General features: G+C 38.1%; 1 protein-coding gene across 1 annotated transcript in view; it reads right to left on the bottom strand.

Annotated features, from left to right (window-relative positions):
* Nucleotides 1-353: 353 nt before the first annotated feature.
* ryr2b (ryanodine receptor 2b (cardiac)) overlaps nucleotides 354-17,631 on the bottom strand; it is a 146,861-nt gene continuing 129,583 nt past the window's right edge. Inside the window, exons 97-105 of the mRNA XM_057847869.1 lie at nucleotides 16,287-16,423; nucleotides 12,318-12,378; nucleotides 11,845-11,991; nucleotides 11,565-11,699; nucleotides 6,985-7,141; nucleotides 3,644-3,708; nucleotides 2,990-3,090; nucleotides 1,637-1,688; nucleotides 354-1,338 (exon numbers count right to left, since the gene is read on the bottom strand). Coding sequence (XP_057703852.1) covers nucleotides 1,243-1,338; nucleotides 1,637-1,688; nucleotides 2,990-3,090; nucleotides 3,644-3,708; nucleotides 6,985-7,141; nucleotides 11,565-11,699; nucleotides 11,845-11,991; nucleotides 12,318-12,378; nucleotides 16,287-16,423 — 951 coding nt within the window. The 3' untranslated portion in view covers nucleotides 354-1,242. The remainder of the gene's footprint in view (nucleotides 1,339-1,636; nucleotides 1,689-2,989; nucleotides 3,091-3,643; nucleotides 3,709-6,984; nucleotides 7,142-11,564; nucleotides 11,700-11,844; nucleotides 11,992-12,317; nucleotides 12,379-16,286; nucleotides 16,424-17,631) is intronic.

The following is a 17,631-nucleotide window of genomic DNA, read 5'->3' as shown; positions in this document are numbered from 1 at the left end:
TCCGTTATTGCCAACAAAGGGTACATAACAAAGTTTTGAGATGAACTTTTGGTATTGACCAAATACTTATTTTCCACCATGATTTGCAAATAAATTCTTGAAAAATCAAACAATGTGATTTTCTGTTTTTTGTCCACATTCTGTCTCTCATGGTTGAGGTTTAACCATGTTGACAATTACAGGCCTCTCTAATATTTTCAAGTGGGAGAACTTGCACAATTAGTGGTTGACTAAATATTTATTTGCCACACTGTATAGTGCAAGCAGGTCATGTACCAGACTTGTGATTAGGTCATGAGCCAGTAAAGTTTGGCTAATGTCCGTGCAAATTGCATCACACTTAGCCAGTGCTGAGTAAATACCGGTACGTAAAATTGGAATGGTGCTTTCAAGTGTGGTCAGTTTGTAGCTTGAAAGAGACTCCGGATCCTTACCAAGGCTAGCTGCTCAAAAGAGCAACTTAGTTAGTTAGGTTGATATTATTGTAAGGCAAGACGTCTCACTCATTTCACACTTAACAGGTGGGCAGCACTCCAGAAACCCAATTATAAAAACAAGCATTAAAAAGTCTGTTTTCCATAATGTATCATTTTTAAAGCTCAACGATCCATTTCCATGGAGGCATTGTGACCTAAGCATGGCGAGACATGTCAGTGCGCTACATGGTGGTTTATAATGAGGGTGCAAACAAAGCAGAAGATGAGGGATGAGCTGACAGCAGGGGGGAACGATGAGAAGACCAAGAAGCATCCTGGCGAGATTGTCGAGACAGGCAAGGAGTGCCCCATGAAAGTATGCTGGGGAACATACAGAGAACAAATGCCACAAGGAGAGTGTTTATCTGGATGTCGCACTGAGGGAAAGGGTTGGGAGGCTGCGATTAGCAAGACAAATGACTTCACTCACAAAACATGAGCTTTACTGAGATACACATTGCTGTGAAGGTTAATTTGGATTACAGCTCTTTGTTATTTAAAAAAGGCCCCAATAGAGAAAAACAAAGACTTTTAGGACAATTTTTTGTTGAAGGGTACCCGTTTTGCTTTCATTTCTCCAATAATAAATTATGGCATTGAATCACTGGTAAAAACAATTTATTCTATAATGTTAGTGGGGAAACTACATCAAAGTGCCTAATTGATAGTGAGCACACCAAATTCCGGTTAATCCAGACATCATCAATGCAGATGGCTTCTTGTGATGACATTATCTAGAGAGGCCTAAGATCACTTAGGTTTCCTTTCATCCCAGCTGATCTTCATATTGCTTACGGAAACAGTCTCCCACAGGAAAGAATTCCCAGCAACGCTCCTGGTACATTTTCCACACATAGGATTCCTATGTCAATACAGGGGAGAATGTACAGTATCTTGAATATTATTACATAATTTCTATTAACTATATATATTAATTATATAATAATTAATTGTGTAAAGATTTCAGGGAATTGAGAGGAACCAATTCTTGTATTTTTCATCTCTTATATTTTGTAAAATTTACGAAAGCAATGATCTATTACATCACATCGTAAGAATTCATAATTTTTACAACTGAAAATGGAGCTTTCAAAAACAGCACCCGGTGTGCTCACATGGATACGGCTCAGGTTTTTAAATGGGAAAGAACGCAATTATACCTGTCCTGTGTGTTCAGTTTCATCTTTGTTAATGAGGTACATCAAGAAAAACCTGCAAAGACACATGAGAACAAATAACGCCTCTCATCCACCTCCCACATGACGTGTGAGACCTGGTATTGTGCTACTTATGCAAACAGTTATTGAGATCTTCGGTATTAGTTCATTATGGGTCCACTCATTCACTTGTTTTGGTAAGTAGATTTAGTACCTTAATGAACTAAGGAATTAAGACATCACAGGTAAGTTCCATCATGAAAACACCTGATATGATCATGTGACCTGTGACAATCATTAGTATAGAAATCTTCACCACCTTTTAGAATCAGTCTTAGGAACTATAATTTATGATCAAATAATGAAATGAAGCAAGTAATGTGCACTAAGAAATACAGTGGTATGAAAAGTATCTGGAGCTTTTGGAATTTCTCACATGTCTGCATAAAGCCATCAAATGTGAGCTGATCTTGTTTAAAATCACACAGATGAAAAAAAACAGTGTCTGCTTTAACTAAAACCATCCAAACATTTATAGGTGTTCATATTTTAATGAGGATAGTATGCAAAAAAATGACAGAAGAGGGAAAAACAAGTAAGTGAACCATCATATTTAATATTTTGTGCCGCCACCCCCGTACTGTTGTGTGTTCCCCTCCGTTTGGTTCACTTTCTAACACAAAGTGTGTTTAGTGGTTGTATTTACATATGGATAGTTGCTGTCTGCCAGACAACAACTTGCTAATTCAAAAGCACTCGGGTCATTTGGGCCACCTCTGGAGAGGCCCAATCGGCCATTGCTTGGGACTATTAGGAGTACCAGAATTCTCTGGGACCTCTAGTGTTAAAATATGAATACCCATAAATGTATGGGTAGTTTTAGTTAAAGCAGACATTGTATTTTCATCTGTGTCATTTTGACAAAGATCAGATCACATTTGATGGTGATTTCATGCAGAAATGTGACAAATTCCAAAAGGGTCAGATACTTGCTCATACCACTGTAACAGTAAATGGTGTTATACTTGTATAGCGCTTTTCTACCTCTCAAGGTACTCAAAGCGCTTTACACTACATTGCCATCTATCTACTGGTGACACAGCACCAGGAGCAATGCGGGGTTCAGTATCTTGCTCAAGGGTACTTAGGCGAGTTCATCAGGGTGGAGAATCGAACCCACAACCTCTGGGTTGGGGGACAACTACTCCACCACTGAGCCACGCCATCCCCAGTACGAACTAATTTTCTACTGTGTCACAGCTGTTAGTAATCTAATAAATATTACTGGTGATGGTTACACACATAAAGGGACAAGGTATAGTTTGGGTATTTTTCAGGGAAGTATAACAGACTCACAGATAGTTGGCCAAGTTGTGCTCCTGCAGAGTGTGAGTCTCAAAACCATGAGGAACTTTATCAAAGTACTCGTTTCCTATTCCACAAATAAAACACTTGGTCTGCAGGGGGAAGAGACAAATAAATGTAAAAAAAATGGACGTGTTATGGGATTTGGTCACGGTGTTTAGTCTGCTGGCACCACACTGTAACAAAGTTGTTCCTTCTTTTCAAAGCCACTGTCACACTCCAACTGAAAGCCAGAAGCCTGAATAGCAAAATGAATTGGGGAAAGCTGCTAGGTTTACACTGATAATTTGTATTCTCTGCTCAAATGCACCAATCACATGCAGTGCTACGGTTTGGAGTGCATCTTGGGGTGAAGGCATTGAACAATTCAGAACATTTTGATTGAGGGAGCACTTGCTTGGCAATTAAAAAAAAAAGCCTAGCAACAGATAAAACTATGAGACTATATTGGTATAAGTAATTGTAAATACAAAATCATGAGCACATACAGTAAATACAAAAGTTTTGTTTTATTTGCAAATTTATGAGTCTGTAATGTCAGACAGCTAATTGTTGTGAAAGCTATATTTGAGGATTTAAAGTATTCATGGGAACCCCGAATGTCTAAGTCAGTGTTTGTCTGCGTGAGTTTCTGTCACATCTCACCTCCATATCCTTTTTCACCTGCTCCTGCTGGTCACGCAGCTCCCCAAAGGCATCAATTATCAAGCCTGGAGAAAATTGGATTGTTTTGTTTGAATTTGTTGACTCTAATGAAGCGCAAGTGTGGTTTTGAAAAGTTTATTTATTGAGTAGCTTTTTGTGACAATTGACGCAAACCCAGGTACCTCCCCCGCCCCTAAAAAAAAAAATGGTACCACTTTACAATAAAGGTCCCTTAATTAACATTAGTTAATGCATTTTTAGACAATAACTAATGTTTAAGTAGCATTACAATAATTAATATAATTGCTTATCCAAAATTTATTTATATATTAATTAACATGATTTAATGCATTAGCTAATGCATTGGTTAATGCATAATCAGACAGTAACTAATGGTTTGGTAAAAATAATATATATAGGCCTATAAGGGTCAGGGTTAGAGTTTGTTAACTTCAGCATTTATAATTTCTTAGTTAAGGGACACATGTGCTACACTTTACAATAAGGGTCCAAAAACCATTCAGTAATGGTTAATAAAGGTTGGGGGGGGGGGGGGGGGTAATACTTATGAGCAGTGTTGTTAGTAACGACGTCACAATATAACGGCGTTACTAACGGCGTTATTTTTTTCAGTAGTGGGTAATCTAATTAATTACTTTTCTCATCTTGGCAACGCTGTTACCGTTACTGAGGACGGAAAGGCACGCGTTATTATGCGTTATTATATTGGTCGAAAAGTCTGAAGGAGACGGACTCACTGAGACGACAGAGCAGAGCAGGAGTGAGGAGGAGGCAAGAAAGTTGTGACGCCGAGCAAACGCGATGCTAGGTAGCTCTAATAATACATGTTGTAGCCGATAGCCTACAAACTACGCCCGCATGTTATGGTAGATATGGTAGACATGGTAAATATCACATATACTGTATATAGATATAACTAGATGCAAAATGACAGACACGGCACTAGATGCGTTAGTAAACAGCCGCCATCTTAAAGCAGTAGACTTTTTAGGACGGCTCTGTTGTAGAGAACCTTCCTAGCGAACCTAAGTAACTTTTTTATCTAAAATACTTCTAAATCGGCAAAATCTTGACTTGAATCTATCTTTAAATGATGAAACAGTTTTAAAACTTTCATATGTCGAAAGTAGAGAGAAGGGAACTAATGCAATAATGGGAGCAATTTTAACAACTTTTAACATTTGATTCAGGGTAAATTAGGGTAAAGAATTGGGCTCGGGCCACTTGTACCAAAAACCTTCACAAAAAACTTCACATAGTGTGGCCAATGTTTTTTTTTTTGTTTTGTTTCGTTTTTTTTCTTCTTATTTTTTTTGAGGAAAAAAAAAAAAAGTAATTATCACCAATTACTTTGCCAAGTAACTAATTACTCTTACATTCAGGTAATTGAGTTACTAACGCAATTACTTTTTGGGAGAAGTAATTTGTAACTATAATTAATTACTTTTTTTCAGTAAGATTAACAACACTGCTTATGAGGTACTAAGTAATACTTATGAGGTACTTTCACGTGAAATAATACCATACTTAAGGTTAGGTTAGCAGCACCCACGGACTCACAGAGCAATGTTTCTCATTTTAAAATAACATAATCACTTACCAGTACCAGTATACATTAATAACTACTGTAATTTGCCGAATATAAGGCGCACCCGTGTATAACGCGCACCCCAAATTTACTTGTAAAATCTAGGGAAAATTATTGTACCCGTGTATAACGCGCACCCTAATTTTAGCACCAATAAATAGAAGAATACAAGAAAACAGAGCTCGTGTACAGATACGGAAACGTCATTTTACTGACTGGTGAAACACAGCACAAGCATGGCACAATGGTAGTCCAAAACATTACCGTAAACAGACAACTGACAGGAGAATACAAAACAGATGTGACTTTTTTTTAAAGGCTGCTTTGTAACTTGATCGTTTCATCATGATGAATAAATGTTTCTTCCATGGATTGATACGGTAAAATAAAAGTGAGGACCGAAGTCGGAAATCGGAACGAGCGCATCGCTACTGTAACAAGAGGAATTATTTTTATTTGGGTTTCCCGAGGGACAGATATAGTTGACGGACACAGGAAGTCTGTGTTGTTACGTTTGTTATGGTCCGAGTTGCCAAGTTGCAATAAACGTTGACTCAAATGAGTTCAAGAAACTAAATTCTGCGCTTTATGAAGAGTGAAAAAAGCTGAATTTAACACAGACGAAATCATTCGACCAATCAGAGTGAAGTATTACCGAAACAAAAATGGTGACGTCATGTACCGTAATGGTCGGCAACGGATCGCTGTATACGTTTTCATCAACACAACATGGCCGTGTCAATTAAAAAAAAAAAAAAAAAAAAAAATCGGTCTCTATATATATATATATTTTTTTTTTTCTGTCTCCATCCCTGTATCCGTGTATAATGCGCACCATGATTTTACAAGTTGATTTTGGGGGGAAAAAAGTGTGCGTTATATTCGGGAAATTACGGTATTTATTAATGCACTAATGTATATGTGAATTAATGTTAAGTAATGTATTTTATATACTGTATTATATATTATAACCGGACCTTAAGTATGTTTTTTTTTTTTTTTTACGTGAACGTACGTCATAAGTATTACTTAACCTTAAATAACAGTTACTGAATGTTTTTTGGACCCTTATTGTAAAGTGTAGCACCTTAACTAAGAAATTATAAATGCTTAAATTAGCAAACCCTAACCCCAAACCATAACCCTACATAGGCCTATATATTTTTTTAATTTTACCAAAATATTAGTTACTGTCTGGTTGTCTATTAACTAATGCATTAACTAATGTTAATATATTAATAAATGATAAAAAAATAAGGGATTAAATGAATTATTGCTATGTTACTTAAACATTAGTTATTGTCTTAAAATGCAATAAATAATGCATTAACTTATGTTAATTAATATATTAATAAATGTTAGATAAGGGATTAAATGAATTATTGCCATGTTAATTAAACATGAGTTATTGTCTAAAAATGCATTAACTAATGTTAATTAAGGGACCCTTATTGTAAAGTGTTACCAAAAAAATGTCAATTTACAATCCGAAGGCTAAACAGGCCTTAGAGATAAATTAGGGGGGACCTTCTCGCTCTCAATAATTATCATGTTAGATGGTGTTATCTCTCAATTTTAAAGCGAAGGAACAAGATCTTTTTTTATGCATGTTAATCTTCTTCAGATTTAGTTTGCATAGAAAAAAGTAGTGTCTGCTGAAACAGAGCTTTCTAACGTCACTCATTTAGTAAGCAAACACAAAAGGACAAAACTCATTCAACATCCGACTCACCTTGAATGATAGCCAGCAGGATGACGACAACAAAGAAGAAAAATGTGATGTCAAAGACGATACGTTCAACTTCAAAGTCATCACCAGCGGGGTCCTCGATCTCGTCCCCGATACCCCCACCCGCACGCACTCCCACATACATGTGGAACATGTAGCACTAAAACAAATGCAAAAAAAAAAATCAAAGGTAACTCAAGTTCCCAAAATACAGCGCCATCATTATTCAGTGCCGGCCTTCCGTTTCTGTTTTCCAAGAGGAGCAGAGGACTGTGTGATCAATATTCTTTGCCTTTTGACTACGATTCCCCAAAAGGATTTTGTAGAAGAGCAAGAAGCAGGACAAATTAAGAGTCTGGCTGCCTAGCAAGGATCGGTTCCACGAGCCAAGGACATTTCTTTGAGAAAAGGAAAACTACACAATGACTTTCAGTACAAGCTCATGAAGTTTGAAAAATAACATGCAAAATATTTTTCACTGAAAACAAACCCCCAAAAATAGTAGTTTAATGTAACTAATTAATTTTAATAGGGACTGTTAAATTGACATACTAGGGAACTGACATTCCAAAGAAACAAAGTATACACGAACGGACGTAATTTTTTCAAAAGTGTGCTGCACTTCCACAATTCTGAAAACCGTGGATGCCTACTGTAAGTGCTTCTCGAAAAGACAGTAACCGTTGTTGAAGATTTAATGTAAGAGCTCTCCTACCTCCTAAAATAGAAGGGATTTATTCAAATGCTGTCGTCACCCGTCCATCCATGGGTGACAGGGGATTGCACATCGGAATAGAGCAGGCAGGGGTGTGTTGTGACTTGCTAAACAATGAGATATTATAGCTTGAGCAGATGCTTTTTTTATCCTGGTGTCCATTATTTTACACAATAATGGTAGGAGGAATAAGAAGTGGAACACTGACAGAACCTCCTTGACGTGACTCAAGGCTGAAGCGGGTGGCTCTCAAGATATAGGGAAAGTAGACGCCCCCGGGACTGAGAGTTGTATTAAATTTCTCCGATAACAATGGCACTGTCAATCAAAACAGATCATTATCATCTTTGTAAAAGCAGAATTCGGGGACACTGTATTGGAGCTCATTAGATTGTGCAGACGTACAAGTACTGTAGATTTAGTATACAAAGGCTGCATGATTTATATCCAAAGCCAATAATGTAACCTAACTTTGTGTGTTTAAGTTGGGTGACACACTGTTTCATATTACTAAAACTGTGGTACAATTATAACATTTCCGTATAAAAAATGGTAACTGTATTTATAGTATATTAGATTATATAGCTCTTCTATCTACACCGATGGTTCTCAAACATTTTGCAGCAATATTTCAAAGAATACTTGGCTGCCTGTACCACCATCAGGGCGTTAGACATCCAATCCATTTTGACTGGGAAGAGCTGGCAGCCACAAATGGAACTGAAATATGAGAATTCACAGCATCCCTAACAGTTCAAACTAATTGGCCATTGCCACCAATGGCAGCAAATGAGATAAAACACGATTTTGTAGTGGGCAATAGTGTCAGTCCATTGTTAACCTAGGACCTCCTGCACATCAACATATTCTTGCTCATTTAACCCTTTATAGGGCACTCATTTAAAGTGCTTGTGACACGAAAAAGCATGTTTATTTCATAATACACGCGGTATTTTATGCTCCTGAATGATATGGACCGCTTGGATGTGTGTGGAAGCGATCGCTATATTTATTTAGTTTTTTGAATCCCGCGCCAGGAAAATGAGTGACTTCCGGCTTCGGTCTCGCATTGAGGAGGAGGGCGCTGTGACGTGTACGGTAGAAGACGTCCTCTTCACGCTACAGTGTACTGTTGTGTATGAGGACGAAGGATTCAGCTGATTTTGCGGATTAATACTTTTATTTTTTGCATCACGCCAGCCAAACGGCTGCAGAAAAATCATTCTGTATGCGGGAGAGGCGTATGCGCCTTTTTGGAGTTTCAAAAGGTTCCCATTCACCGTGGATATTTACTGTGGGACCATTGGACTTACAAGGAAGTGAGTAAACATCTTGTTTTGTATTATGTCAAATACGAATACAGTGATTACAAAGTAAACACTATAAAATTCCTTTAAATAAAGGACTACTTACGTTTGATCATTGATAGGCATGTAAAAAGCTATCCTCACGCTCATTAGCAGTTAGCTGTTAGCACGTTAGCTACACAACAATTCCAGCCACCCTCCTCCAGGGAACGAACTGTAAATTGCTCGACAACCGGGTCGTCATGTCAAATAATCCAGGCTAGTTATGTGTGATTTTCCACTTCGAAGACTTTGAAACATCCCTCGGTTCGGGTTAGCATGTCGGCTAGCTGTCACTCCTTCTGGTCTGTTTACATTTTCCGAAGCCGGGGAAGGGAAATGACATATGTCCGATTTAGGTGTCATAAAATATCGTTCGGCAGGTGTGACAGTAAAGGTAAAGTCGACTGTTTTGACCATTATGGAGTAATTTTGCCATGTCGTCTTGAATAAATGGATTTTTATTATTTTATATTCCTTTTAGCACAAGTTATTTGTCATGACCATGCCATTTATTTAGCAATTGGGGAAAGTACTTGGGTAAAAAGAATATCCTGTAAAAATACTGAAGTAAAGAGACAGAAACAATGACATTTTGCCGCTCTCTTCGTAGCGTTTTCATCATTGTGAATAGTTCCCCCTCGACGGGCTGACTGGTCCTTCTCAAGCCATTTATATAGCTATTGGGGAAAATACTTGGATAAAAAGAATATCCTGTAAAAATATTGGGAGTAGAGAGACTGAAACAATGACATTTTGCAGCTCTCTTCGTCTCGTTTTCCTCGTTCTGAACAATTCCCCCTCAATGGGCTGAATAGTAAAACCGATGAGCCTAGTCTACCGCTGACGTCATCCACCTGTTGGGGACGCTAAAGCCCTATAATTGTAGGCGTGGCTAACCGGCAGATTAAAAGACTAATTTCTCGTCATCTGCGCTTTGCTAAATTGTTGTATATAGTCGAATCGTCTCAAAATATGATTCTAATTCACATAATAATGCCATTTAAGACTTTTTTTCTGGTGTCGTATGCTCTTTAACTGATTAGTTGCCACTGACAGCGCTAGACATCCAATCTATTTTGACTGGGAGAGGTTGGCAGTGATCATTCGCTGCCAGCCTTCCGGTCAAAATGGATTGAACGTCCAGGGTCGTCAATGACACTGAAACGTGAGCATTCACATCCAGTCCTCACAGTTTAAATGAATTGGCCATACATCTGTATAATAGCAATTAGTTAAATACTACAAATTAAAAACTAGCGTTATTAGCGGCCATAATTTATTTTATTCATTTTGATTTCTTTTTTTAAAATAATATTTTGTTAATTTATACTTGTATTTGTTAATATATATATATGTATATATATATATATATTTATAGTTAAGAATATATGTAAGAATATCAGTATTGAGACTTGGTGGACATCACATTTTGGATTTCTACACTAAATATTAATATTGTGGCCTACATGACCAAAAAATATGGAAGTCAGGTCTTTATGGGTTTTTCTGTTTTAAAATATATATATATATATACATATATATATATATATGGCGGAAAACACAAACAAGACTGACAAAGCAGTTTCTGCTCTTGCACTCCTCTTTAAAATAAACTGCTGTATTTTAAGCCAAAACCACAGTTGTGTTTGACAAAAGAATGTGTGTACATGCTGCCATAGCAGATTGATGGCGCATTAAGCCCCCGAACTATTTGTAATTTGTCCATTTTACCCTGAAAACCCCCGTTAACAGACGTCGCGCTACCGGTTTTGTTTTAACCCAGCTATAAAACTAAGGTAATTAATAATATTTATTATTCAAAATGTCTGTCATGTTTAGCTTAGAATCATTAATTGATGTCATATTTCTTTTAAAAAAAATAAAGACTTTAAAAAAATTATTCACTCGCATATTTGAAAATTTTAAACAAATGACGTCACAATGAAAAAAATGGCGTCTGTAAAAAAGTCACGGATATAAAAAAAAAAAAAAAAAAAAAAAAAAACGTTTAAAGTGGTAAATATATGAAAAAGAAAATCTCAACCACTCCTTGATGTCTGCGATTTCTGCATCGCGACCCTTGTTATATTGCCCTGTTTCACCCATAAAATCCCCCAAAAATCCAGCCGTGGGCATTCACAACTGTGTCTTGACACTCAGTGATACATGCCACATGGAGTTTTTGGATCGAAACAAGGTAAGTACGCGATAATATCTCGTTAAAGTCATGGTGTCTGTAATTCTGCTCTCGCGTGCTCTCGCCTCCAGTTAGGGTTTTGCTGTTTAATTTTTTTTTTTTTAATGCTCTCCTGTTCAAAAATTTTCTTCCCCCAGAAAATGGAGATTTTAAGCTTTCCAATGATGTATCACACATGCATATCGGACAATTTTGAAATTTGGCCAAATAGGGGGTCTCAGAGTGGAACTTCAAGTCACCTGAGTGTTTTCCGCCATATATGTATATGTATATATATATATATATATATGTATATATATCAAAAATAGTCAAATTAACTCACTGTAAGCATGTCGTTGCACTTCATGTCATGGGCATCCTTGTCCTCACTCTTATCATAAAATTTGCGGAAGAAGTTGAAGGCCACCACTGTGTAGAGGTACACCACCACAGCTAGTAGGCCCAAAGTCAGGACCAACTAGCAGAAAATCACGCAAGTACAACAAATACAATTAGGGAAAATGATCAAAAATGTACCTGTAAACACGTTTCATCACAAAGATTTTCCCGTAAATCAAGATGCTGACAGGAACGAGCACACATATACAAATATATGCACACACCTGTTTTCCGTTGTGTGTGACAGAGGACAGGATAGTGCGAAGGGTCTTAATGCCCATGGCGATGTCCAAAAGGTGGGCAGCGAAAAAAAAGTTGTTATAGTGTCCCAAAACTGACATGGCCATGTAGCAGCCCAAGTAAAGGAAGGACTGCAGTAACACAAAGAGGATGGATATCAAACACACAAAGAGATCAGCAGACAGCATGGAGACCAATGTGTATTCTAGATAAGGCAAAATCACAGGATATTACGCTCATTGCTTGGGCACCGAGTATATTTGCATCAAAATACAATCAGCAGTTTACGACTTCTAAACAAATGACGAATCAGTCTTAAAAACATTAAATATAATTTATGCTCGAGCCATGTTATCTATTAACGTACAACGCAGGAAGTGACCATCGGATAGCGAAAAACATCCTGTGGCAGAGACATAGTCAGAAAACATTTGGGTATTGTGTCAGCTGGACTTACATTGTCCGTAAGAACAACTCCAAGTTTCCAGACGTGGTACTTGACATCAGTGGAGCTAAATCTGAAATAATCAAAATTATTCAGTGCATCACCGGCCGCAGAGAGGTTATAACACACAGTTCACTCGTACCATTGTTGCCTGATTGTCTATTTCCAAGAGCCTCTTAGCAGGCTCCGAACTCTAGTGTCCTGTTCTTTCTCAAGTACAATGTTCTACAATTGCGATCATAGGTTTAGTAGGTAGAGTTTCACACTTCTTTGACCAGTAAAATAGATTGAGGAGCTAAATGAAGAACATCATATATAGTCAGAGGTGGGTAGAGTAGCCAAACATTTTACTCAAGAGTAGCATTACTTTAAATTATATTACTTAAAGGGATCCTCTATTTTTAAGACAAGTAATTCTTAAAAGATAAATGTTAGTATGAGTTATAATAATTTGATATTAAAACCCCTCTTAATGTTTTTGTTTTAATAAAGTTTGTAAAATTATTTTAAGTGATAGGTCGCCATTCTTGTTACGTCGCAGTGCGTGACGTCACTGGTCCCGTTGCCGAGATTCCAGCGTGTCACTCGTTAGCTTTCCCAACATGTCGTCAGTTCTACCCTTCCTATTTGAACCAGATCTGAAAAGTGAAGAGCAGGACAGCACTGTTGGTCGTTCAAAAGACGAGCTTCAGGGAAAAATTCGTGCAGCAAATACCTGAGAAGACAAAAGTTGGGCAAAACTGGTGAGCGAGAGAGTGCTGTTGTGTTGAGAACTCCGGTTGGGAGCGAGAATGTACGCTGTCCGGTTTTATTAGCAGATATTCAAGGTAAGCATATTACGTTTTCAAACTTATCCCAATATAATTATGTAGATTGTTAGCATCCAGAGCAGCCGTGTGCTTTACATACAGTACAGGCCAAAGAGCACACCTTGTGCAATCCATGTCTTGTACATTGTAACGCGTGGTAGCTAGGATACGTGTATAAAAGTACCAAATAGGGGAGAAGCTTCCACTATGCACATTTATTCACAAAAAATATTTCCACCTTGACCACTCTTCACTCGGGAGCTCAGCAGTAAGCAAACACGTGTTCCCTGACGAACTCCAACATTTTTGTGAGGTCCACGTCAGAGTCACTGTCATCACTGTAGCATGCCATAGTGCTTTAATTATTTAGTATGATTTGGGGAAAACTCCCACGAAGAATAGTCAACATAAAAGATAGCAATAGTAATCCAAATCCGCGTTTTTTACTCACGCGAAGATCAGGGAATTAAACCCATCCCATGGCAATGTTGTAGCCGTCGATTCCACAAAATAGACTGATCAAAAAAATGGACAGATCCGAAACCAATATTGCAGACCTGGTGGGACCGTCGGATCCAGAAAATAGACGGGTCCCTTACTTGACTGAGGATCCAGGAAAATGTTCAGGCGCCAGTTGTAACGCGTGTTGGGTAGTGTACGTGCATACAGGGACCAAAAAGGGGGAGAAGTTTCCTCTTATGCACATTTATTCACAAAAAATAGTAATTCCACCTTGACCACTCACTTCACTCCCCTTGTTTCCATTTGACTGGAAATTGCATCCAAAACCAGCACATCGTGGCATTTTACTTGGCGAGTTTAGGCAGCAATAAGCAATTGTTTAACACGCTACATATTTGGAAAGATACCAATTACGTCATCACTGCGAGCCCGCAAACCATGGCGCCAACTAATGGTCAAAATATGGACTAAATATTATAAAATATTGCCATTGACTTAACATTTTATGTGTTTCTAACAACATATTTTAGTACAAGAGAACAATTGTGGTTTATTAGAGCATACATGTATTTAAGTTAGAGGATCACTTTAAGTAAAAGTAGTCATCCAAAAAATAAAAAAAGTAAAAAAGTATCTGCTGAAAAGAATACTCAAGTAATGAGTAACTTTGTGACTAACTGCGTACACTGTGATATTTTTTTTGTCAGCATTACATACTGTATTTATAGACAAGTTTCCGAGGTACTTCCGAATTTCTGCTCGCGACTTCCCTTTTACAGTTTCTCCATCCAAAACAACAGTGGAGCTCGAGTGGCATCACTCATCAAAATACAAAAGACAATTTGGAAATGCAGCATCCATCTGCCATCATCACGAAATGGGAGGGCAACATGTTCATGCAGGCAGATGTGGAACCTTCGTTAATATTTTTCTAATAATTGTATAAATTTATTGACCAGTTTTGCGCATGCACCAGTCGTTTTAAATAATACAAGAAATGGAATCATGTTGTCCAAAAGTTTTATCGCGATCAATATGTGCAATAACAAAGAATGACATACAACTTTTCTTTATATGTATATACCCAGTAGTATTTCCTTGTAACAACAAAATCCGTGTCAGCCCTTTCGCATTCGGCCACTGTACTATTATGTCAGGAAAACGCGGGCAGGCAGGTGGTGTGGACCCAAATGCAGGGAAACAAAACCAGCCAGGCAGGTGGCGGTGATCTCAAAAAACCTTTTGATAATAAGTAACACAAACACAAAGTACAACCAAAAGTACTGGGGATCAAAAAGGCAAGGTTCAAACAAAACTTACTTTATCCGAGGGACTACTACAACGAGGGCTTGGACAGGACTTCGACAATGACATTGACAATGACGCAACAAGGAGGTAAAAGAAACCGGAAGCTTATATGCACGCACAGACAAGGGGTAACGACACAACGAGGAACAGGTGAGCACAGGAGGACGCAGATTGGAGGATACACTCGAAGCAGGTACAACAGGTGAAATCAATGGGCAATCACAGGGACAAGTCACACGTGGAGAAAACAAACACAAAACCTAACATATTTGTAATTTCACCTCATTTCGGTCACTTAAGTGGCCGGCGTATCAATCTACACCTCACGTTAACATAGATTTAACATAGCATTTGTCGACGAATGATCAACTAAGTAATAAGAACAAACATTCAATCTTCTTAGGTTTAAAGCACGTCCTTAACTTATTGTCTGCAGCTGGGTTCGATTTAAGGCATATGGCGAGGTAGATCCACACTGGCGCATAGTAGCTACTAGCTGGTCGCTGATCAAAACATTCCACTTCCAACCTTATATATAGGCGCTTCCAGGATTCACGCACAGCACAGAAAGTCTCGGGAGTCTCATCTACGTCGTGTTGAATCCATTTTTAGAGATTCCATGGGTTCCTCTGGTTTGATTTTGCAGTTTGAATGAAACATTAGCACTAGCATCCAAAAAGCAAGCGTGCCTCCATGCATATTTCCTAACATTAATTGAAAACGAGTCTATTGGTGTCAAATAAGTTGCTGCCAAATAAAAACTGGGCGAAAGGTTCAAACAAATCGAGTAATATTGAATAATAGTTTAATATTTGTAGCGCTGTAAAGATGCTACATGCTTGAACAGGCCAGCGTAATCATTTGACTTCCGACTGCAAACTTCTGTCTGGTCATTTGACTGTATTGTTACCTCTGATTGGTATAATGGAGTCATGTGATTATTTTTGCGACATCTCATTTGTGAGACTGGTGGTAGAGCCACTGTCTGCATCTCTGGCAAAAAGTCAAATCTAATATTCAGAATAAAGAGGAAAAATGTTACAACTTTAGCGTAGCCCAAAGTAGCGGAGTAAGAGTAGCGTTTCGTCTTCACAAATCTACTCGAGTAAAAGTAAAAAGTATGGTGTGGTAAAACTACTCTTAAAAGTACATTTTTCCTCAAAAACTTACTCAAGTAAATGTAACGGCGTAAATGTAATGCTTTACTACCCACCTCTGTATATAGTATTGGTGAATCATCCAGTGAAAGAATATTGTTAGTTACTAACCTCAATACCTGCGATACAGAATATTATCATATCTTATCACACATGCACAATTATTCACACAAGCTTTAATATCGCTGAACTGAAAATTGCATCAACGTAGAAGTGACACGTATTTGAGACACTTTTATACTCACAGAGTGACCCAGGCAGCATCTTTTCTAAGCCTATTTCTCTCTGTTCCCTCAGAGCTGAAGTCTTGTGACGCCTGATCCAGACCAAGAAGTTCACTGATCTTTTCACGGCCGTAAAAATCCCCGTATTTATCCATCACCTGGAGGGGAGTAATGGTTGACAGGTTTGTGAAGCAACTAATTTAAAATTTCTCAAATGGTGCATATCTCCGTATGTCTGTACACCAGAAGGATTATTACAATAAACTTTAGAATCTGGATGAGAAAAGTGTTTAATTTTTTAAATGACATTTAATCATAATGATACCATATGCTTTTACTATTATTATTGGTTTTAAGTACAGTATTACAGTGCCGTGTTTTGGGATGTGAGTGTGGTTATGTCACATGACAAATTTTTATCTTACGGCACCACTGTAACCTATTAGTCAGTGATCCCCAACCACCGGGCCGGGGACCATTACCGGTCCGTGGCGCATTTGCTACCGGGCCACAGAGAAATAATAAATAATTTCTTAATGACCGCGACCTGCCCTGTGCCTCTTCACACATCAATATGCTTGTCTACTCTATTGAATAATCAGAGTAGAGATTTGTGTAGGTCGCCATTTAGTGGTTGGCCACCATTACTGGGGTGTTTGCACACATATAGCAGCCCAGCGTCAGTCAGTGTAAACAGTGACATTAGCTGCTGTTGGCTGTGTGCTGCGGGCGGCGACATCTTTGGACAGCTTTTTTACGGGGAAAATGCCACCTGATGAGTCAGAAGGAGCCTACAACCAAGTCCATTCTCCATAAAATGTGGCTAAAAGCTCGCAAACGAGGCAACAAAAGCTAATGCACTGAGAGCATCAAGAAGGCGAGCCGTATTGCTAAAACCAAGAAACATTTCACAATTAGAGAACAATTCATTATGCCTACAACCAAGGATATTTGCCATCAATTTTTAGGAGAGGCCGCTGTTCAAAAGGTTGATTCAGCATATGTTGCGTTACATTTCCCTGCACTTAATGTTCATTCTTAGCCCCTCCGTGTTATATTTACTAGAATTTTCTGCCACACATTGCTGGTCCGTGGGAAAAAAAGGCCCACATTACCTTGTTCCATGGTGCAAAAAAGGTTGGAGATCACTACTACAGTGGGGAGAACAAGTATTTGATACACTGCCGATTTTGCTGATTTTCCCACTTGCAAGACATGTAGAGGTCTGTAATTTGTATCGTAAGTTCTCTTCAACTGTGAGGGACGGAATCTAATACAAAAATCCAGAAAATCACATTGTATAATTTTTAAATAATAAATTTGTATTTAACTGCATGAAATAAGTATTTGACACATTACCAACTAG

The sequence above is a fragment of the Corythoichthys intestinalis genome, chromosome 10 (genome assembly GCF_030265065.1).
Source record: "Corythoichthys intestinalis isolate RoL2023-P3 chromosome 10, ASM3026506v1, whole genome shotgun sequence".
NCBI lineage: Eukaryota > Metazoa > Chordata > Actinopteri > Syngnathiformes > Syngnathidae > Corythoichthys > Corythoichthys intestinalis.
Note: the sequence above shows the minus strand (reverse complement) of the source record. Positions and strands in the feature narration are given on the sequence as shown.